At 47.9% G+C, this 21,941-nt stretch overlaps 1 protein-coding gene across 3 annotated transcripts in view; it reads right to left on the reverse strand.

Moving 5' to 3' along the window:
- Positions 1-702: 702 nt before the first annotated feature.
- The window catches only part of PCYT1A (phosphate cytidylyltransferase 1, choline, alpha), a 32,570-nt gene continuing 11,331 nt past the window's right edge, over positions 703-21,941 (reverse strand). The window contains exons 1-9 of one of the 3 annotated variants that reach the window (XM_034780871.1): positions 17,714-17,779; positions 17,405-17,557; positions 13,071-13,170; positions 10,940-11,056; positions 9,119-9,270; positions 8,059-8,137; positions 6,620-6,762; positions 5,828-6,016; positions 703-1,483 (exon numbers count right to left, since the gene is read on the reverse strand). In XM_034780871.1, coding sequence (XP_034636762.1) covers positions 1,472-1,483; positions 5,828-6,016; positions 6,620-6,762; positions 8,059-8,137; positions 9,119-9,270; positions 10,940-11,056; positions 13,071-13,170; positions 17,405-17,521 — 909 coding nt within the window. In that variant the 5' untranslated portion in view covers positions 17,522-17,557; positions 17,714-17,779 and the 3' untranslated portion in view covers positions 703-1,471. Of the gene's footprint in view, positions 5,149-5,827; positions 6,017-6,619; positions 6,763-8,058; positions 8,138-9,118; positions 9,271-10,939; positions 11,057-13,070; positions 13,171-17,404; positions 17,558-17,713; positions 17,780-21,941 lie in introns of those variants that run through there. The other 2 variants (XM_034780869.1, XM_034780870.1) reach the window with 2 other exon arrangements.

Genomic DNA, 21,941 nt, shown 5'->3' on the forward strand with positions numbered 1-21,941 from the left:
GGTTTAGACGGATGGGGATATTCCAACACCGGGGTGCACGAATGAGGCTATGGACTTACGCAGTCAGGGAAGTGTGAAAAACCAGGCCCCTTTATACAAAACTAGTGGCCCCAGCTGCTGGCTTTAATTATGGAAACATCAGCACTGCTCATCCAGTGGCCCCAACAGCCTTCACAAAGAGGGGTATTAGTATTCCAGTTACACACATGGGAAAAGCAAACCCTCAGATGGGCTAAGTGAGTTGTCTAAGGTCACAGTGGTGGAACAGAGAACCCAGGCATCCTGACTCCTAGAGAGGTCTATTTTCCACTGGAAGCTGCTGCCACTTTTCTCACTGCAGATCAAACGTGGCACAGACTGCATGTCCCCTCTGCTTTGGCATAACAGAATCAGCTGCCAGGCTGGAATTAAAGAAAGAAAAAATGGCCCAGCACTAGCAGAGCTGTAGAATACAGTCTGACGTAAGAAACTGGTAAAGGAAAGTGGCATTAACCAGCGCTATACAGGGCACGTTTGGTCAGTAGCTCAGTGCTAGTTTCGCACGGGGAAGGGGAACTGGTGGGAAATCTGTTAAGAAAGGCAATGACTTCAAGAGTTCTGCCTTGGACCACCTTTCCAATAAGGGACGGCAGATCAAGGGAGATGAAAAGCACTCCAATTAAGAAAAAAGAAAATATCGGGCACAGTTTGACAAGGGTTGGGTAAAATGACTTTGCATTTATTTGGCTAAACATAAAAACCAAAACCCAACTCCGAACAAGCCAGTAACGCGCGTGCGCGCGCACACACACACACACACACACACACAGAGAAACCAATACAGTTAACATTGATTGAGGAGACATCCCGAGGCACCCTAGTGAGAGGAGCAATGCTCCACACCGGTGTGTGTCAAGTACGACAGCACCCCGTCCTGCTAAGATAACAAAACTCACGTGACTCCCATCTCGGTGCCCTACAGTGTCACCCAACTTGGGATAGCATTGATGGAAAGCCCCACTTTCCCCCTAGCAATCTGAACCACCGCACCCTTTAGCTCAATTTGTAGGCCAGCATAAAACCTTATCCCGCAGCGTTTTCCTAACAAGGTAAGTGATGTTTCAGTGAACGGAAAAACTAAAAGAAAATCTGGAATTTAAAACGAATTCCAAAACCCACATTGTTCCATTTATTTGATTTGGAAAAAATCTACGCATTGATCTCGTCCCAAGAAGAAACAAAACAGAACAACTGTTCTGGTCGAGCTTTACGCAAGTGGCAGCATTTTAGATGAGTTACAAAACTGTCCAGTTTTACACCGTTGGTTACACTCTTGTGACAGACAACGTATTGCTGAGAACATTCTCCTTCTCTATATGGCTTTCTAGGAGTCAAACAGCAGCCAAGGTGAACACGTGCTCCATGCACCTGACCACGTGCAATGTACAAACGAAGAGTTGAAAAGACAGGTTCTGTCCCCTCGCTGGACAAGCTACACCCCGTTCTGTATAGGAAAGGAAGGCAGGGAATCTGAACACCGTTAAAAGTCACAAGAAACAACCCCTACCTGGGGGGGGGGGGGGGCTGCATACAGGCTTCCTGCACAAGGTCCCCACCCCAGCATGTTCCATATATATTGTTACAAAAAGAGGAGGGAAAGAATATGTTAGAAGCATTAACTGCACTAGCACATGCTTCGCGTTACAGATGGACCCTAATCACACCTTCTACCGTGGGCCAGGTTTTAAATGATTTTGTTAGAAAGTTTTATGGGGTTAAACTCTTTAACAGACATGTTCCACTTCCCCTCCGGAAGCCTGACTAACTTTCTTCTGAAGCCCCAACTCACGTGTGTTGAACATCACTATCACAGCTTCTTAGAGTCCAATCAATCGCACCAGAAGTTCTGCTCATGCCCAGCCTTTGCCTGCTACTGTCTTCTGCTTCACTCCACTGCCGCCCTTCCTGTCCCACGTGGAAAGGCATTTGCAATGGCTTGCCTTCAAAGCCAACCGCCGTATGCATGAGGTCAGAGATCGCTCGAAGCCGCATCTCATATGGTTTTGCAGAAATTGACCCCTATGGATCTAGTGGTACCAGGTTCCATTTAATGCGGCAAATTCTCCCTGGAGATCGATCTTGTAGTGGGGGAGAAACACAAACTTCTCCCATTCCTCTACGTTGCCACTGCCTCAGTATTCTAACCAGCCCCGTCCGACACGCATGAGCAGCTGTTCCAATGTGTAGGTGAGGCTCAGTAGAGACGCACGGAATGAGACAGTCAAGTGATTTATGATGAGGTAACACCCTGGGAAACCCAGCCTGCCCCTCACCAATCATCAGAGGGAACTTTGCTATGCCGAGGGTACATTACACTGTGCAGATGGATTTCTGGCACTCAGCTACGTGCAGCAACAGACATGAAGTGTGCCAGACGGTGGGCTCCAGGCAATGATGCCGTCTCTCTAAAAGCCATGATAAAACACACTGATTTGGGATTGGAGAGTCCACTTTAATTTGCAAAGTGCAAGGAGGAAGCAGGGATGGTTAGGTACAAGAAACAACTTTGATGTTCCTAGTTACAGGCAAACAACATGCCCTGGCTGAACAAGTGACCCCACCCCATGCAGAGACCATGGAGTAGCTTCCCTGGGCAGGATTTTGGAGTGATTGGACACCGTAAATACTGTTACCATCCAAAGCTACAGAATACTGTTCACACCCTGTGTTTAACGGGACTGTCGGTGCCCTGTGCTGCCCTGCCTACAGCATGCGATCAGGTGAGGAAATAGATTTAAGTATCTGCCGAAGGAGGGTGTGTCTACAGATACGTGAGCAGGAGAGTTACAGATATCTGCCACCACTCAGATGCCGAGAAATTAAGCATCGTTTGCATCTCACCATTTTGGTGCCACCTCAGAACAACGCAAGTGCTCCCCCTACAGCTGCTAAAACCCTCCCAGAGCCATGGCCATCCCTGCTGGGAGGAATCACTCTCACTGGCATACTGGGAAACTAAAGCTTTCCTTCCCCTTTGCCAGCTCTGGCCTCTCGGGAAATATAGGAGTGGGGGAAGAATCAGTTTGACCAAGCCTGGTGGAGGACGAGAGTCTATGCCAAGCCCCAAAGGTGGCTTTTCACAGAACAGTTGACAGAACTTTGAGGAAGTAGCGGCCCCTTTTACGTACAGGGTGGTCACGTTCGATAGCTGCGTATCACTGCGTAGGATGGCTCTGGCATCTGCCTTTTAGTCTCCACAGAATCATTGTTTCCCTGGATTGTACGTCGTGGGTTTTAACACCCGCAGACTTTGCCCACGCGATTCTTAATCTGACCTCGCTGTCTGTTTGCAACATTCAAGGAAGCGCTTTCTAAACAGGAGATGGCAAGGCGAGCTCGGGCACCAAAGCAACGCTGGGAGTTTCACAGCTGTAGATACGGCAGCTCCACCCCCCGGATGCTGGCTTCCAGGATAGAGTGCGTTCCAACAAGACCCGCAACCTGCCTGCCCAAAGGACTTCCCTTGGGCACGCGCTGTGCAGGGACTCAATGTTTGACGCTGTGCTACAGCTCTTATCAAGGGGCACTTAAAGCACAATATAAACATTACACAGTTAATAGCAAAGCGTCATTGGACCACAATTTCAAATGAACAGGGGTTATCGGTTAAAATTAAAAACAGTGGCAGTTTCCTTTTATGCTATTTCTGCGCCCTCAAGAAACAGCTAACGGACAGAGGTACCTGCATTTAATGCACAAATGATTTGACACCTATGTGAGAACAAACCCCAGCATCTATCCACCTGCACATCAAAACGGACAGAGAATTGGCCACGGACATTCTGAACAGCTCTCTTAGCAGGGTCTTCACCTCCCCGATAGGAGAGAGGTCACACCTCTCCATCCCTTAGCGCACAATAATGTAAACCAATACGGACCCGGGCAAAGCAAAGCACCCAGCGTGGACGTTTGGACAGACAGTAATATGTGTGGCACACCAGAGACTGGGGGGAGGTGCGAAGGCAGGGAGAGGACCTTTCTGAAGGAGCAGGCATATTTGTTATTGCCTAGCTGAGCGTACGTGCACACAAACACACAACGCACGTCTGGAAAGAAGGGGCGATACTCTTCCCTCAAACAGCAGCTGATGGGCAAAATGAGGTTCTTAGCCTGAGATTTAGCGATGCTCCTAGATGCCCGCATGGCAGATAGAATGTTCTAAGACAGCCTTTTCCTTGCCGAGTCAGGTACAGAGTTGTATCCGCTGTGCAGGTTTACCAGACTTTACAGAACGGCGCGTGACCCGTTCTACGCTGGTGTGGCTTCTCAGACGGCGGATTTCCCACACAGGAGACACAAGGCAGCTTTCCACTATGAAACATTGGGAACCTCCGCTAAAAGAAGCAAGGTCAAGACACAGGGAGCTGGGTAGGTTCTTATTGGTTCCAGTACAGTACGGATGTCTCTTTAGAATTAAAAAATAGCTCCTCTACACTACCGCTTCCTGTGGTGTCTCAAGTTCGCACCATCTGAGGACCCGGCATGTCCATCATTCAAGAGGTTCAGCAGCGATGGCGAATCCTGCCTTAGGGCAATAAAAGCTGCAGTGGGTCAAAGCAGCAGACAGACAAAAGGGTCTGATTAACTGTTCTCCCCATGCCCACCTGTCTGGCTGAGGTTTCACAGGGCAAAGGCTTCAGTGCCACTCTCTTTAAAATATTTTTAAAAAAAAAATAAAACCCTCTTTTCTCTTGGAAACCATTGGAACGTAAACAATAAAAAGGGGCAGGGGAGAGGGAGAACGTTAGACTGTGCTTCCCAGACAGTAGCCCTTGCACAGAGCAGCTGGTGCCTCTTGGAGGGTCGTCAGCCGCCACGTTACCATTGCTCTCGCGTTTCAAGTTCCCCGTGGGTTAGGAGCTGGAATTCGGCAATCAGCGATTCAGTGTCCGCGGCCCGCGACTAGTCCTCCTCATCCTCGCTGATGTCATAGGCGACGGTGGATTGGTTCCTGGAGAGGTTGGCCGGCGAGGAAGGAGGGGTCTTGGTGGAGAAGGGCCAGCGGAAGGAGGGAGAGGGGGAGCGCTCATGCGTCGGGCTGCTGCTTGGGCTCTGTTTTGGGCTGATAGCCTGCAACATCCGGCCTTTGCCCTCCTTCAGCATGTGTTTCTAGCGAGGGGAGGGAAACAGGAGGGAGATTAACCACGTGGCTGGTGGCACGTTCGAAGGCGATGGGAATGGGTGCTGGCGCCCAGCACTCGCGGCATTTATGGCTGCGCTGGCCAATCACCATCCCATGCTGCGAGACGAACCCTATGGAAAAACCTCCACTTGCATGGGCACCAACGTAGCTGTCGTTGGACAGGCTTGGTGTCAGGTCAGCACACAGCCGTAGGGGGCTGGGTAACAGAACCGGGAGCAATTTCACCACTAGGCGCTAATTTCAGATCCATGGTTGAAAGTTACCACCCTCCCACGGCTACTTGGTGACGTGTGTAAAACAAGTTGGAGGCGTCAGTCCAACTCTCGGGGAATTGGCGTGCTGAATACAAACCCACCGTGGCAGCTGGCACTAAGTGGCATCCATGTGGGTCATCTCAGACAGGCCAAGGATAAGTGATCCTTGAAGACTGAGCTACTTTTGCCTCTAACAGGGCCCCCCTTAGCACATGGCTGATGGAGATGGTCTGGGAGGGAAGCCGGCACTGTGCTGTGGTTAGCTAGAGGACTTCCCTCTGCAGGTCTAGCACAACAGCATCTCCCAGAAGCATTAAATTTTCCCAGGACGCTTTCTGAAATCCCCCTCCCACCCTGTTTTTATTCCCCGTCTCCAGGGTGAACTTGTTACCAGTGCTCCTTCCGGTCCAAACATCTCCAGGAAGTTGCCGATGAATTCCCGGGATTTCTCCTCCCATTTTTGAATGAGGTCAATACTCTTTTCCTCCACTTTCTGGACAAACTCCTTCGATTTCTCCTCCACGTCCTTCACCCTCTTTTTCACCTTGTCCACACGTTCCTGCAGGTGATATTTCTTCTCCTGCAGAAGCAAACAACGCAGGGGGAAGGATTAGGACATTGAGCACTTAGATTTTCACCTGTCCCACAGGTAATTACTCTTACTTTTTTAGGATTTAAAGAGGTGAAGATAATTTGCTGGTAATAATATAAGCAAACAGCACCGGCTCTATTGCTGAGCTGCCCGAGGCTCGTGGACACACACTAGGGAATGGATGATGTTTCAATCAAAAACACAAAACGACACTCTGCAACCTGCATCTGCCGCGTTCACAGCCCAGTACGCAACCAGGAACTGGTCTGAGGCGGTCACATGGCTGGCTGGTGGAAACAGACAATTTCACAGAAAGATTTTGATTGTCTCTTTGTTGGCGTTGAGCCTTCTGTGCAGAATTTCAAGGGGGAAAATGAGCTGACAAGATCCCATGACAGCGTAAAAAGCAAATACTGGCGCAGTGCGTGTGACTGGTTAGCCCTGCGGATTTATTACTACCCATTTGTATTGCAGCCACTCCCCGAGGCCTGGGTCGGGATCAGGCTCCCACTGTGCTAGGTGCTGCACACGCCCGCAGTAAGAGACAGTCCCTGCCCGGGTGGATTTACAGTCTAACGCATCGAGACTCACGTTTATGAAGCTGACGTTCAGCTCCTTGGCAGTGTATCCCCTCTGCAGGTTCCGTCGGGCATAGACATCATAGTCTCGTACAATCCGGGTGATGATATCTGATGTGGAGATCCCTTCGGTCCTCTGAGTTGGTGCAAACATGCCTGAGAGCAGGGGGATAGAACCCAGGACAGGTGTAGGTCAGATGGAAGTGAAGAGCTGTTACTGACTCTCAATATGCAGGCTGGGGTATTTCACAGGCTCTTAAAGATCATACCCTACTACTATACTATACTATATACTCTCTCTCTCTCTCCCCCCGCCCCCAATTGGCCTTGTTCTATATTTTGACCCTTGAAAACTGTCCAGTTCTGGTGTCCACAATTCACGAAGAATAGTCAAAAACCGGAGAGGGTTCAGAGAAGAGCCACGAGAAGGATTAAAGGATTGGAAAGTATACCTTATAGTGAGGGACTGAAGGAGCTCAAGCTACGTAACTTATCAAAGAGCAAGTTCAGGGGCGATTTAATCAGTCTAAGTACACCTCTATCCTGATATAAAGTGACCTGATAGAACACGAATTCGGATATAACACGGTAAAGCAGTGCTCCGAGGGGGCAGGGCTGCGCACTCCAGCGGATCAAAGCAAGTTCGATATAATGTGGTTTCACCTATAACGCGGTAAGATTTTTTGGCTCCCGAGGACAGCGTTATATCGAGGTAGAGGTGTACCTACATGGGGAACAGAAATTTGACTGTAGATGGCTCTTCAGTCTAGCAGACAAGATCCAATGGCTGGAAGTTGAAGCTAGAGAGGGACAGACTAGAAATAAAGTGCATTTTTTTTTTTTTTTTTAAAACAGTGAGAGGAATTAACCACTGGAACAGTTCATCAAGGAGTGTGGGGGATTTTCCATCCCTGGCAATTTTTAAATCAAGATGGGATGTTTTTCTAAAAGATCTGCTCTTGTTCAACCACAGCGACTGGACTTGACGTAGGAATTAATTCAGGGAAGTCCTCTGGGGATACAACTGTGGGTCACTTATTTTGCTAGCTATTAGATAACAAGCATGCAGTCGTTACCTAAAGGATAGGTCAGAAAAGAGCAGATCCATCGTACCAGGACTAATGAACTAAGAGTGACCAGGGTATTAGAGGTGCTGGATTAGCAGCGTTTGAGACCCAGGGCTTCTGGTTATTTCATGCATCACAGGAACAGCCCTGCCAATGTGGTTCAAGCCTGGTGTGGAAGAATCAATCTTTTAGGCACTCAGATCCCATGGCAAAGGGAGCAGTAAAAGACCCTGGACAGAAGTGAGATCAGTCTCCCTAGACACTAAATCCTTGCCAAGATGGACAGTAACCAGAACAACGTTTTTGCTATAACCCCTGCCTCAAGACCCACCAGCTAGTGCTAGATGGTAAAGGTTACAGGTCACCACCACGACTTATGCCTCACCTGCTTCTTTTATGTGTTTATAAACATCGTCACTTCCAGCAGAAGAATATGGGATGTCATCATGGGCAACAAAATCAATCTGGGGGTTGAAGAAAAGAGTTAGAATAAATCTTTCCTTGAATCCACAGAAGGTACCTTTTGATGTAATGACCACGTAATTACTCACTGCTCAGCACCTGTGTACAGGTACAGGGCTAGCATAGCAATGAGGAATGTCAATGGGGTTTGCTTTCGAAACAAGGTTAACCCTCCACAGCCCAGCTCTCCTGAGCAACCCTAGACAAGCCTGCGAGTGCATGCCAAGGAGGAAGACAACTGGGGTAAGAAGCAAACGGCAGTTTCAAGCTTCAAACAGTGTCATAAACTGAGCGAACTGTTGGGCCTTGAGCAGCAGCCTGTGCCAGCAGAGGGTAATATTTGATGTCCAGAGGAAGGCGAGAAAGCTCCTTAGTGCATCTGGCTGCAAATTCCTTCCTGACCCCTGCAGCAAATAAGCACGTGTCCTGAAGCAGGAGATTTGATTCACCTTCTCTCAATCTACACAACCACAAGTGTTACTACTGACAATAAAACTTCCAGCCCCTTTTTAAAGCCAACCATGGTATTTGCCTCTCCAAACTCCTGCTAGTGGAACTTCACCCACAGGCCTGTTACTGTTTTGCATTTATCTGCCACTAATTTTGAGTGACGCCTTGTTCTCATGTTAGGGAACAGAAAAAAGGAGGCCTCACTATGACTGACCCGCCATGGATCTGGCCTCCTCAGATTTTGACAGTACCGGCCATTACAGGCTAGCTCTGCCCAGGCCCCTAACCGCCTTAGAAACAAACAAACATGGCCCATTATACTAACTCACTGCACACTCTAGGACGTGTAACAGAAGAGGGTTGGGTTGCTCTAACACCGGCCATGCTGGTACGAATGACCAGAGGGAAATACAGCAGTTATTCGGAATCCTGTACTGCAGGTGTGCGGCAGGAGCATGGTCGTTACAAGCGCACACGCAGCACAGTCGCCTGATTGTCTGAAAGCCCCTGGCAGCTCTACTGCTGTGTCTTACCTGGTGCTCTGCCAGGAACTCCGGGGTGAGGGTCCATGGTGCGTTTCTCACCACTTCATCCACGTAGCGACAGTGCTGCACCGCATCGTAACGCTCGCTTTCGTTCATCACCGTGAAGCCTTTGAGGTTATGGGTCAGCTCATCGCTGCAGACTGCGGACACGGGCACAGAGCAAAGGTGAGTTCTGTTAGTCTTCTGAATACTCACCCTGACCCCCTCCACTACCGGACTCCACCGTCTGCCCCGTGCGGCACGAGAGAACTCTGTGCCAAGACCCTGGCAGATCTTCCACGCTAAGTGGGCTCAGCAGATACAGCTCAAGCGTCACAAGAGGTGTTGGCGATTCAGGAAGAGAACCCAGCGTTCAACGCCCAGTCTACAGCTCTAACCAGTAAGGCAAGAGTTCGCAAACTTAGAATCATAGAATGCCAGGGTTGGAAGGGACCTCAGGAGGTCATCTAGTCCAACCCCCTGCTTCACGACTCTCTTCTGATAACAAAAATTATTACACGACCCCAGGAGGGTGGACCAAAGCCTGAGCTGCCCAAGCCCCGTTGCTCCAGGCGAGGGAGCCAAAGCTGAAGCCTGTAACCTGAGCTCCACCAACCAGGGTGGAAGCCTTCGGGCTTTGGCCCCAGGAAGTGGGCTCAGGCTTTGGCCCTGGGCCCCAGCAAGTCTAACGCCAGCCCTGGCGACCCCATTAAAATGGCGTCCCGACCCACAGTTTGAGAACCACTGCAGTAAAACATAGGTGTGACAGGCTTGGAGGTGGAGGGGAGAAGAGAGAGCGTTACGGAGGCGAGGAAGCCTCTCAAATCAATTCCATTGATTTCCACACACTGTGAAGAATACAGCATTATTATGCGAAATTGGTCAGTTGACTGGCCAGTAACCCTTCACCCCAGGCCCTTAAAGGCTCTGGAACTCATGCTGCTTGTAGAAAGAAATGATGAATACAGAAAAGTCAACTTTCCTTCCAAAGCTAACAGTGTTCTTCCTCTTTGGGCATCAGTACTGGGAGCACAGGGCAGCTCTATGGACCGCCACTAGGTGGGGCACAGAATTGCCTCATTTACACAGAGGCTGACTCGGGTCCAGAACCCGGACACCTAGCAAAGAAACATCAGAACCAAACAGGTTTCCAAATTTAGAAATGAAGCCAAAACCCATCTGAACAAATCAAACTAGAATAGAATGGGTTCATAGCAAATCATCCAATTAGTCCAATTACCAGGCTGATTAAACCACGTGAAATAAAATCAACAATGCTTTAGTAACTCTATGTAATAATTTGGGAAGGCCCAGAAGTCAACAGGCCAATCTCAATTGATATATTGACGCTCCAGCCAAACTGCTGATATAGGGAGGGTGAAATCACTCCCAGCTTGAAGCTAATGTTGAGACGACGCATACAGAGGGACAGTTTCTTATTCTTCAACTGCTCCTGTTCTCCAGACGGATGCTCAGAATGTCCCTTTATATTTTGGCACTCAATGCTTTGAACAGCATTTCTTGACACACAAAATTTAGATCAAAGGTTAGACTAACTCGGTCAGAACAGAAAGTAGTTCCCACCTTTAAAAAAATAAAAATCAATTCTGGAGTTCCATTTTTATAGACAGGCCCATTTGCACTGTAGCCACTTCAATACTGAAGAGGACGAGATTACAACGTGGCTGCCCTTTGAGCTGCAACAAGGGCCAGGCACAGCGTAAGACGCTAAGGGTTGCAGAGTGCAAAGGAAACTATAGGTTGCAATCATACCTTTGGCAAGGTAAACTATTCCTGTAAGGCTGCCAAAGTCAAGAGACCTCTCCTTACCTCCCACAATGAGATATGTGTTCGGGAAGAGGTTCTTTGCCTGCATCAAGGCCCGGGCATGTCCAGAGTGAAATAAGTCAAATATCCCATCAGCGTAAACCCTGACTGGTCGATCCACTGAACACAAAAACAAACAGACGTTATTCACGGAGAGCCACTCCTGGGGAAAGCATTTGCTGGCTGCGCCTCACCTGGGGGGTTTGAAGACCTAGTGAGCCTGGGGTTGCTTGTGGGAGGAATTTGGTTGTACATGTTGCTATAGAAACAATCGTCAGAATGTGGAGCTGTAGCCAGAAAAGTTTTGAGAAGGGAAATTGCTGGGTTGTTTCCGTTAGGAGTCAGCGCATGGGGGTGCCCAGACTAAGCACGGAACGACATTCAGAGACAGACTTAAAACCTAAAGTGCCCTGCGTGGTGTTCTCATGGGACTCAGTGCAGCTGCCCTGGGAGAAGGTGCACACAGCGCAAAGGGAAATCTGGGGAAAATGCAAACATCCAACATCGCCATCCTACAGGAATCAAAACGCAACGTGTCAAGGTTCTGCTCGGCAACCGACTACCAACAGGTGACTAGCCGAAGATATTTCATGGGTTTGTGTTACGTTCGCCCAGCAGGCTCCTGGAGGAAATCCTGAGATCTTCCCGATTCCCCCCCCACTCCATGGTGAACCTCACTACTAGAGCTGCTGTCCTCTGATTCTGGAAGAATGGCCAACGAGAATTCCGGCTCAGCAGGACTCCTAAATCGACCAGGCAGCGCTATTATTGAGCCAACCTTTAGTTCCTGCTTCCAAGAAATGCCAAGCCGCACTGAAAATCATCTTGAGGCAGCACAAAACAGTCCTGCTAGGCCTTGGGGCCGTCAGATAATTTCATGGAGAAGCTAGTGCTGAATAAAGTTCTCCCCAGAAGGTTCAGCCCCATTCAGATTAATGGCTACTCCCTCTCTTAGTAAAGAGCAGCTCGTTTATTTCGATCCTTGAGCTCACACACGCTTAACTTTCGCCCACTGTTTCACATTCAGCCTAAAGGCTATTCGGGAGCCCATCTACTACTAAAAGCACAATAGACTTCTTAACTTCCACTTCTCCAGGCCAACACCGGACTCTCGCTCACAGCTGTGGGATACTTCAGCCATCTGGGAAGTTAGACATGGCTCTCTGGGCCAATCTAAGCCAGACAGACAAGTCTGAGCCAGAGGGAGGGCACTTGGCAGTCAGGAAGGAGACTGCTTCATGCATAGGGAGCAGCATTTAAGCAGGTCTGAAGCTGAGGGTGGGAGAAGTAGATAAAGGGAGCAGCAGGAGGGGAGGACTAGGGGCCAGTGTGGGGGAAGAACACAGATGTACAGTAGTTGGGCACACTTATAGGGCGTTGAAGGTGAAACAGAGGCAGTCAATTAAGGCAATAAATTAGTTTTGTTGAAAAGGGACAGATGTTAGATGATGTAGACGAGCTGTATAGTGAATGCCAAAAAGACAGTAACAATTTATTACTTGCAGAGCCAATTTGATTGATCCTGAATGCGTTGCACGGTTCCACAGAGAAACCGAGGAATCAGAGATTCGAGACCTCTAACCCCCATCTGCGGGCCCCCTTGCGTATGTAAGTGAGAATGAGCATCTTGAACTTTCTCAAAGCATGGATCACAGACACCACGTTGGAAACCTGCGCGCTAGTGTTTAGGCCAGTCTAGATCTGACTGTGCAAAGCCACGGGGCTTCCAGAAATTCCCTTGGGAGACTGTTCGATAGGTCATGAGATGAGTAAACCTCCTTTAATGACTTTATTGCTATTTACAGAAAGAAGTGCAGTGCTTTCATTACAGCTACGAAGCTGGCACCATGAAGGGCTGGGTACGATCATGTACTTTGAACAGTCAGCATAGGAATGCAGCCTCTAGCAGGGGTTAAGCTCTTTGGTATGATGTGTACATACGGCTCCCAGAACAAAGGCCCCAATCTCCAGGCAGTCACGTAATACAAATAATAATAGTCTTAGTCTGCAGGGTGGATACAAGGCTCCTTCCAACCTGACACAAGGGAGAATGAAACTAACTGAGCCAGGAGAAGTCCTAGGACAGCGCACGTGCTTAGGTAACTGCCTTCTCATTTGGCTTTACAGTACTTACAGGGGGTGCCCCGGGTCGCCTCTTCCAACGTTAATCTGACGTACGGCTTACTGTAGTCCACTTCAATTTCATCTGAAAACGGAGCTGGCTCCCTCAAGCCCTAAATAATCAGAGAGAAATAGCTTGCAAACCCCCTAAGGTTCAGCATACTACACAGACACAGCACAAGCAAACAGGGATGGCAGTGGAATGATAGCAGCCTAGCAATTCAATGGCAGACACGCTGCGCTAGGAGAGTCTTGTACAAAAGGCGCTAATGAGATTTACGGCCGTTAAGCCCCAACACCGTCCTGGGGGCTAATTATCCCTAGCTTAGGGATGGAGAGAACTGAGGTGAGCTGAGGTTAAGTTACACGCAGAATCAAGGGAAAAGCGCAGCAGAGCCCGGGGCACCGATTCCCGGCTGGTGTGAATGGACTTCAGTGAAGCTATGACAGTTCACACCAGCTGAGGGTCTGCCCCACGACTCCTTTACTCCAAATCCTCAGATCTAACCACTGGACCAAACTGCCTCAGCTGGACCGCCCCTTGAAACAAGTCTCCCCACGCGTAGGCTCTAGTGTTGTAACGTACCAGTGGCGACAGGTATTAGAACACTGAAGCTGTTACCACCTAAAGAGAAGCTGCCTACAGTTGGTCCAACTCTCCAGGAAAAGTGTTTACCAGCACCGATTTGTAAGCCCTGGAAGGTGGGAAACAAGTCACGTTCTGCGGGGAAGCACAGAAATCTGATGGGACATTACAGGAACCCCCCCTTTGAAACTACCTGCAAAAACACCACGTTGGTAGAGTTCAGAGTGAGAATTAGGAGGCATCAAGTCCAATTATAGCTACTGTGGGGCTGATCTCTTCTGGACCGGAACAAAGCCTCTTCCCCTCCAACAAGCAGCCAGTTCAGTTTCAGCAGAAGGGCCGGGACCGTTAACAGACTAACGGTTCTCTTTTAGCAGGAAATTGTGGCAGGGCAGAAGATTGCCCTTCCCCAAGACAGACAATTAGGACTCAATCTTGCTAATCATTACACTAATGTCTTGACCTAAGCCAAACTATAGCTGCAAGAGACTTCTCAGCAATTTCCTCCTGCACACCGGGGTGAGCCCTGGCAGACCGTCTGCAAGTATTGCAGCTGTCACTCCCGATCGGAGTGCTATGCTGCGGTGAGCTAATGCCCTTTGAAACCTCCTTTAACGGGTCAGAGGCCTTGGGGCTTCTGGACCTCGAAGGCTGCAGAGGCAGACGTGGCATCATCGTTCCTAGCTCTAAATTTGTATCCCGGGGCATGCATCTCCTCACTTCAGGGGTTCTTAATTAAACTCTTACATTTAATGAGGTCAAAATCCATTCCCCCATACAGCTTTCAGATTTCCTACTTAACATGCAATCCCCCTTTGGTTTTTTTAATACTTCCATACTTGTCTCTGTTCTTAAAACAAACCCCAGTCTTTCCACCATGTAACAGGGTCGGGGTACCCACCCTGAAATACTGAATACAACAGATGATCAGAGCAGGGCTATAAGTCAACTGGGCTTTTTATTCCTGTCTGCTGGGGAACTCTAGCACTGCAATCCTCTAAGTGAGCCATCAGCTCTTCAGTTATAAGAATGTGTCAAGAGAGTATAAAGTATCTGGGTGCCGTTTTTGCCCTGGCAGGACCAGGGAGCCCTGCTATAAACTCCTAGGAATAAAACCTTTCATGAAAGAAAAGAAGTGAACTCCTCAAGAGTCTGCACCTCTGAAGAGGGCTGGTTATAGGCAACATGAGGAAGAAGCAGAAGCACAGCTCGCTTTGGGCTATCTGTGGTCAGGGCTCTGAGCGTAGCAAGGGGGTGGGGACGCACATGTCCCCACCCCATCGTTAGATGATGTTACAAGGTCTGGTGGTTAAAGCACAGGCATTGAAGTCAAGGAGATCTGGGATCGACGCCCAGCTCTGACACAGCTGCTTTAGCAAGTCATGTCACCATTCTGTGCCTCAGTTTCCCCATCTGTAAAACGAAGACACTAATTCTTACCCATTCGGGTTTGTAAAGCACCTTGAGATCCTCTAACGGAAGGGAAAAGCGCCGTCCGTAAATTTGGAAAGGTAAAAGCTGAAGATGAAGTACATTGCAGGTATTTTAACGAGGGACTTTGACCCCACAGTGAAGGGGGAACGGACGGCAGGCAGCTCTGACAGAAAGATCAGGAAGGAACAACTCTAGACTGTGCGATACACATGAGCCCCACAGAGGGGGAGGGAGAGAGCTGCCATATAAGGACAAACCTACAGTGTTACAGCAAGGGCAGTACGAAGTCAAGGCAAACTCTGGAAACAGGCAGAGATTTTGACACTGGTGATCCCAATAAACCCACCCTTCAGGTCTACTTGGGAGGTGGCAGGAGAAAGCAGATCAGGGTCTGGTACTAGCAGTGAGTGAAAACAATGGGCTTTGGGGAGGGAGGGAAAGCAACTGAGTTATAGTTTTAACAGTGTTAATCATTTAAAAATACACCTCGACCTCGATAGAATGCGGTCCTCAGGAGCCAAAAAAAAAAAAAATCTTACCGCGTTATAGGTGAAACCGCATTATATTGAACTTGATTTGATCCGCCGGAGTGCGCAGCCCCGCCCCCTGGAGCACTGCTTTACCACGTTACATCCAAATTCATGTCATATTGGGTCGTGTTATATCGGGGTAGAGGTGTACAAGAAATCAGCCCGAGAGAGAGACTCTTAGAGAGACACCATCAGCTTAATGGAGGCCCCAGCATTTTAGTTTTGCTAAACAAGGCTGTACTGAGCCCAGTACGGACAAGAAATGTTCTCATGGATTGTTTGAAAACTCTCCTGTAGTGCTGGAAACACAAATACAGCTTCCTGCTAAATGCATCGGAACCAGAAAGTGAAACCCATTAAACACACAACAAGACTAACCAGTCTACTATCACCACAGAAGGCAAACCAGGGTGCATAAAAATAGATTTAAAAAAAAAAAAAAAAAAAAAAATATCAGATTTTATTCAGCGTAAATATTTAAAAAAAAAAACCTATTTAAAATTAAATTTGAAATAACCTATATTAAAAGCCTAAACTTACTATATTCTATTAACCTCATTTAATTTAAATAAAAATATAATCTTCAAGCAGTACGTATTTGCCGTGGAAGTTTTAAAGAAAGTCAAACCAGTGAACTGGTGGCAGTCACTGGCTAAGCACCTGGAACCAGAGTCTGTTGAAATGCTAAACACGGTTTTGATTGACAGCAGCCTCTTTTGCAGGTTCAGAGAGAATATTTTCTTCATTTCAGTTTATTCAACTACTTCAGTTCAATAACTAGGTTCATGCAAAGTCGAGAAACAATTGGGAGCAGGAAAGCTCATTTTCCTTTTCCAATCTGTGAATAAAAGTGAAGGTTTGGGCAGACGAGAACTACTAGTTCTAAAAACTCGAAGGACATGGTGACCAGAAAAAAATATCCGCTCACTCAACGCTTCCCTGATTTAGTAAATCAGTTTTAAATGTAAACCAAGTGTGGCCACAGCACATTTCAGATCGTTTTATTTAACTAATTAAAAAATTGAAAATACTGGTTTTGTGCATTTTTAACGCAATTCCAATTTCCATCCAAATGCAGCCCGACAAATCACCACACAAATCATCAACCTGGTAAATAAGAATGCATCACTCACCATTTTCTAACATGATAAAAATGTAAAAATTAAGAAACTAAATAAGCATGGTAAGCTATATAATTGCTTAAATAAATGTGTAGAGATACAGCGTATCCTCTGTTTCCTGCTTGCTGATTTAAATCAATCTGCCTCAAGGCAAGATGTTAATTAACATGATTTTGGTTTTAATAATTTATCCCCCAAACACTCATGCATGCATATGACTTTAAACCCACAAGTAGTTCCATTGATTTCAGTGGCATTATTCATGTGCTTAACCACATGAGTAGTTGTAGGAACATGGCCACAAGTGGGTCTAAGGAACCAGTATCAATTTTGTTTAAAATCTCACCTACGTCACTAAAGAAATTAGAACTGTGAAAAGCGGATTTATTTCAAGTCTGTACACATCCACGCCCAGGGTAAACCACCACAATTACCACAAAGAAGCTTACCTCGGCTGGCTTTGGACTCAATTTTTTTTTACGCCTGTGTTGTAAGTATGTACATTAGCGTGAGCAAAGGTGGATTTCGAACCAGCTTTGCAAGAAGCAAACAGCACTAGCCGGGCTGCACTACTCCGCCTCTTTCCCTGGGCGCACAGGACATTTTACTTTGCCCTAATCAATGTCGCAACATCAGTATCATTCAGCTGCTTTCCAAACGTGCCCTGCTTACTTACAAACGAGTGACGGGACATTTTTGGAGGGATTCCATCCAGCTCTGTTGCCCCATTGGGTCCTGACCCATCTTTTCTCCTCTTCCGGGAATTCAGCCTGGACGAGCTTGGTGGCTCCATCACAGGAGAGGTGCTTGGCAAGGTCCTTCCAGCAGACTAGAAGAATGAAATAAAGAACAAGAAATAAGAGGTATTTCACTCCAGAAGGGCTAAGAAACCAGCCAACGGGCACTGTGTACAAAAGATCAGCCCAAAGGCATTTGAACAGGAGGCCTAGCCAGTTGCATCAGGTGCCAAAACTTCTTGACAAACTGTGCTCGATGGGAACACTGAATAATTTCTCTCTGCAGAGCAGCTCCTAGTCACAGGAATGACGAGAGGGTAAAACTCAGCTGGCAGGAGAGAAACTCCCTCACGCAGGAGTTGCGATATGAGTGATGATATCATTAGCATGAAGCTAGTTATGCTATTTTAGTATCTGAGTGGCAGGCCAAAGATTAAAATATGCCCAGTCCACATGTCTGAAGGGTAACTGTGTACAATTTCCCAGCACTCATTTCAACGATAAACTGCGTGCACAAAAAGAACCCCCACACAACAAGACAGCTGATGGGTAAAGCTGGATTTCCGTTTTCGGGTGGGGGGAGGAGAACCTTGCCCATGAACTAAATCATGACTAGGCTATTTGCAGTGAGCTCTCAGCTGTTAACTTCCCATATGCCAGGAATGCAAGGAAGCCCCACATTGCTTGCTGGTGAAGTGGAACTTGGCGTTTACACGAACGGGTAACACTGGAAAATCTCAGCTCCAACTGCCACAAGATTTAAAAGCAGAGGCTGGATTTGCAAATTTGTGACTAAAGACTGACTTGAAGTTTTTCCTTTACTAAATCAGCTATATGCAGATCCAAGCATGGTCATTTGCACTTCTGAATCGCCTCTCGTCAGAGAAGACTGGCATGCCTAGGAAATATGGTTCACACCCAAGTCTAGAAATCCTAGTAATAAATGCTCTGTGGATTTAGGACTCTGCCCCCCCCCCACATGCAGTGGGTGTCCTGGAACTCTTTGTAGGGAATGTCTGGATTGATGGTGAACCTACTGCAGGAAGAGAGCAGGCTAGCCCATCACTTGAAAGTTACCCCGTCCCTCCGTGAAGCATGTGATTGTATATTATCAATCGCTGCAGAGTATCACTGCTCAGTGACACCTACTGGACGACTTAACATAAAGTGGTGTTGGATGAAGCTCCATCAGCCAGATCCCACAAGAGCTTTTTGAAAGGTGGGCTTTTAAAGGGACAACTATTGGTGGGCACTTTAGGAGTACAGATGACTCTGTTTGGGAAAGTTCCAGAGTAGTGAGTCAAGCAAAGATAAAAGACAACTTAGGACATGGAGACTAGAGCTGTACTTTAGAACAGTCCCAATTTAGATTCAACATGGCCTTACGCAATGTTATGTCAGCAAAAATGGCCAATGTGGTTTTGGGTAGGGCTGACTTGAAGGCGACGATTCTGGTTTGTGGCAACGTAGAGATGTTCTTTCTTTCCACGCTGAAACAAAACTATAAACTTTCTCACCGTTTTGGGGAAAGCGTGCGAGTGTGAGTGACAATGCGCCAGCCAGGCAGTGAGGCCACTGGTGTAGATGTGGGACTCGCAGGTTCATGTCCTGGGTCTGCCTGATTCAGAGTGCTCTGGGATGAAAAACTCTGCTCTGAATCAGGTTTCTCACATCCCACATCAGTGCCCAAACCATCAGGCTACAGTGTGACAGTCTTAGTGTCAGTCTCCCTCCTTCCAGAACCAAAAATCTTTTAGACAAAGTCTGCATCGGAAATGTTCTGACCAGCTCTAGTTTTGGGCTGAACGCGTAACAGCATGTAGTTTGACAGAGAGACAAACTCTCCCTCGGGGTTGCACCTGGACCACTATGTTCAGCTCTAGGCAGCTTGCTATCAGAGAGGGAGTTCAGAGAAGAGAACCTGAGATCTCCGGAGACTGGAGGAATAAAATGATGGTAACAGGGAACAAAGCTGTCTGCAAGTACAGGAGGGAGAGTAAAGACCAAGCAGGGACAGAAATCATTTCGAGCAGTGCAAGGGGGCACAGCAAGGAGCAATGGAATCAGATTGAGGGGAAATCTAAGCAGAATGTCAGGGGGGAAATTCATGATACTGAGATTATTAGATTGTGGGACAGTCTCTAGGAAGCCCCAGCACCTGGGCCTGGATGAGGTACTTGGAAGTGTGCTATAAGGATCAGTCCTGTGCCAAGAGGAAGATGGGACAGATCAGCTAATATCGCTACTCTAGCATTCATTCCATTTTAACATTCATCGGACAAGGCTTAGGAGTGATTTTTGGTGAGTGTCCCATTATTGGAGTGGATATTATTTTATAGCACCCACAAGTGCGGTAGGGTGCTACAGAAGACGTACCAAGGCAACCCCAGCCCTGATTCTGCATGCACTTAACTTGCAGCATGAAGGTAGTGACAGGTCTTAAGAGTTTTCTAGGAAGTGGTTAGGGCACTTCGGGATGCTATAAACACAATACCCCTTGCCTACCATCACTGTAAACACAAGCACTGTGAAACACGGGTGGTACACATTTCGTAAGACATTACCAACTGAGTATGCCCTTTATACTAGATAGTCACTTCACTGCTTCAGCAACCAGTGCCCAGCTCATGAAAAACGAAGTGACCTGGGTCAGTTTTTCAAATAACTTGAATATTCATTAACCTGACTGGAGAACCGATGTCATACTTTCTTTTATGGCTTTGGGCAGAACAATCTGACACTGTGCTTAATCATCCCATTCTCTGTCCTGCCACTTTCTTCATCTCTGTCAACCCCAGCAGCTGATACAATAGTCCCTACTGAGTACAACATTAAAAGTCCACGGAGTTGGCCAGTGCTGCTTTAAGCTAACAAACATCAGGCTTTATCTAACCATAGGCATTATCAACCCACTCAGTTTCTGAAAAGAATGTGCTCTCCTTATCATAGCAGCCTGCCTCGGGAGTGATCTCAGAGTGACTCAGATTTCCATTCGCTGTATTTAAACCGGTGCGCGTAGGAGCGCACATGCGCTCCTTGCTGTGATACTGCAAGTGTGTTGCTGCTCGATGTAAAGGCTACCACAAGTCAAAGAACTGAAGTTCCTCCAATGGGCAATGCTGTTTTATTGATTTCTGCATATGGAATGAGTGACTGCCTGCGTTCAGGGCTAAACCTATCTATCCCATCTCCCACAAGTGTCAGCGCCTCTTCACCATTCACTCTCCCTTTTGTGTTTCCTCCCACGTACACTCATCCCTGTGCCCACCGGACATCTCTTTTGGTGCACATCCTTCTCCTGCCTCCCACTTTGGCTAAGGGAGCTCAGTGGAGAGCAGCACCCCTGGGTGATGGGGTGGGTCAGCAGGGGAAATGCCCACCCATCCACACAGCTTAGGGAAAAACCTGCTCTAGGGTGTGCCTATGCTACAATTAAAATCCTGCAGCTGGCCCGTGCCAGCTGACCCAGGCTCGGGCTAAGGGCATGTTTAATTGTGGTGTAAATATCCTGGATTGGGCTGGAGCCTCGGCGCTAGGACCCTGCAAGCTGGGAGGGTCCTAGAGCTCAGGCTGCCTGAGCCCAAATGTCTCCACTGTAATTAAACCGCTCCTTAGCCCGAGTCAGCTGGCATGGGACAGCCGCGGGTTTTTAACTGCAGTGTAGACATACCCGAAGGCCATGTCTACTAAGTTTTGTCGACCTACGTGGAAGCGTAGGTATGGCCTCAGACAAGGATTCAAGTATGCACCAATGCCAAGCATCAGATCTAACTCTCACTGGGAATCAGAGGGAGCCTTTCCAGTCACTTCCAGAAGAGCTGGACTGGACACGCAAAGAGCAAACACAATTCCCGTAGACACAAACGGGAATGCAGCTATTTGACAAAGCAAATTTTGCAATATTCCAGGCGTCAGAACTCCACTTGCCTGTGGTGGGTGAGAAGTTTCCCCAGTGAGTGAGAGCTTTTAGCAACTAATCTCAGCAGAATTTAAGCTTCCATTGGAAAAAAAAAAGGTTCTTGCTCTTCTGGCTGCAAAGAAAGCCTTCCAAACGTGAACAAATTATTATATCATCGTAGCGCATAGGAGCCCTTGTCACAGATCAGGACCAGTGGATGCTGTGTAATCTCTGACCCTGAAGACACAAATCTGCAGGGCTGAGAGCAGCATTTTGTTAACTTCACCTCACAGCTAGTCGTAGGCAGCGTTACAGCAGTTTAGACTCCATAATGAAGATCTGCCCCCGCTCAGCAGCCAGGGAAGAAACACCTTTCATCCAGCAGCTAGAATGGGGTGGGAATGTCAGATGGTGAGACACTGGCCAGAGGCGGCTGATGTTCCCCTCCGGGGATTCAGAGACGGCAGCACCCACAGAAGTCCTGGCAGCCTCCCTCTCTCCAACAGCTGGGTTTGCAGCAGGGTCCTGTTGGGTCTCCCCTCCCCAATCTTTCATCTGTACCTCTGGCTAGCAGGTTT

This window comes from Trachemys scripta, chromosome 9 (genome assembly GCF_013100865.1).
Source record: "Trachemys scripta elegans isolate TJP31775 chromosome 9, CAS_Tse_1.0, whole genome shotgun sequence".
In the NCBI taxonomy this organism is placed as follows: Eukaryota; Metazoa; Chordata; order Testudines; family Emydidae; genus Trachemys; species Trachemys scripta.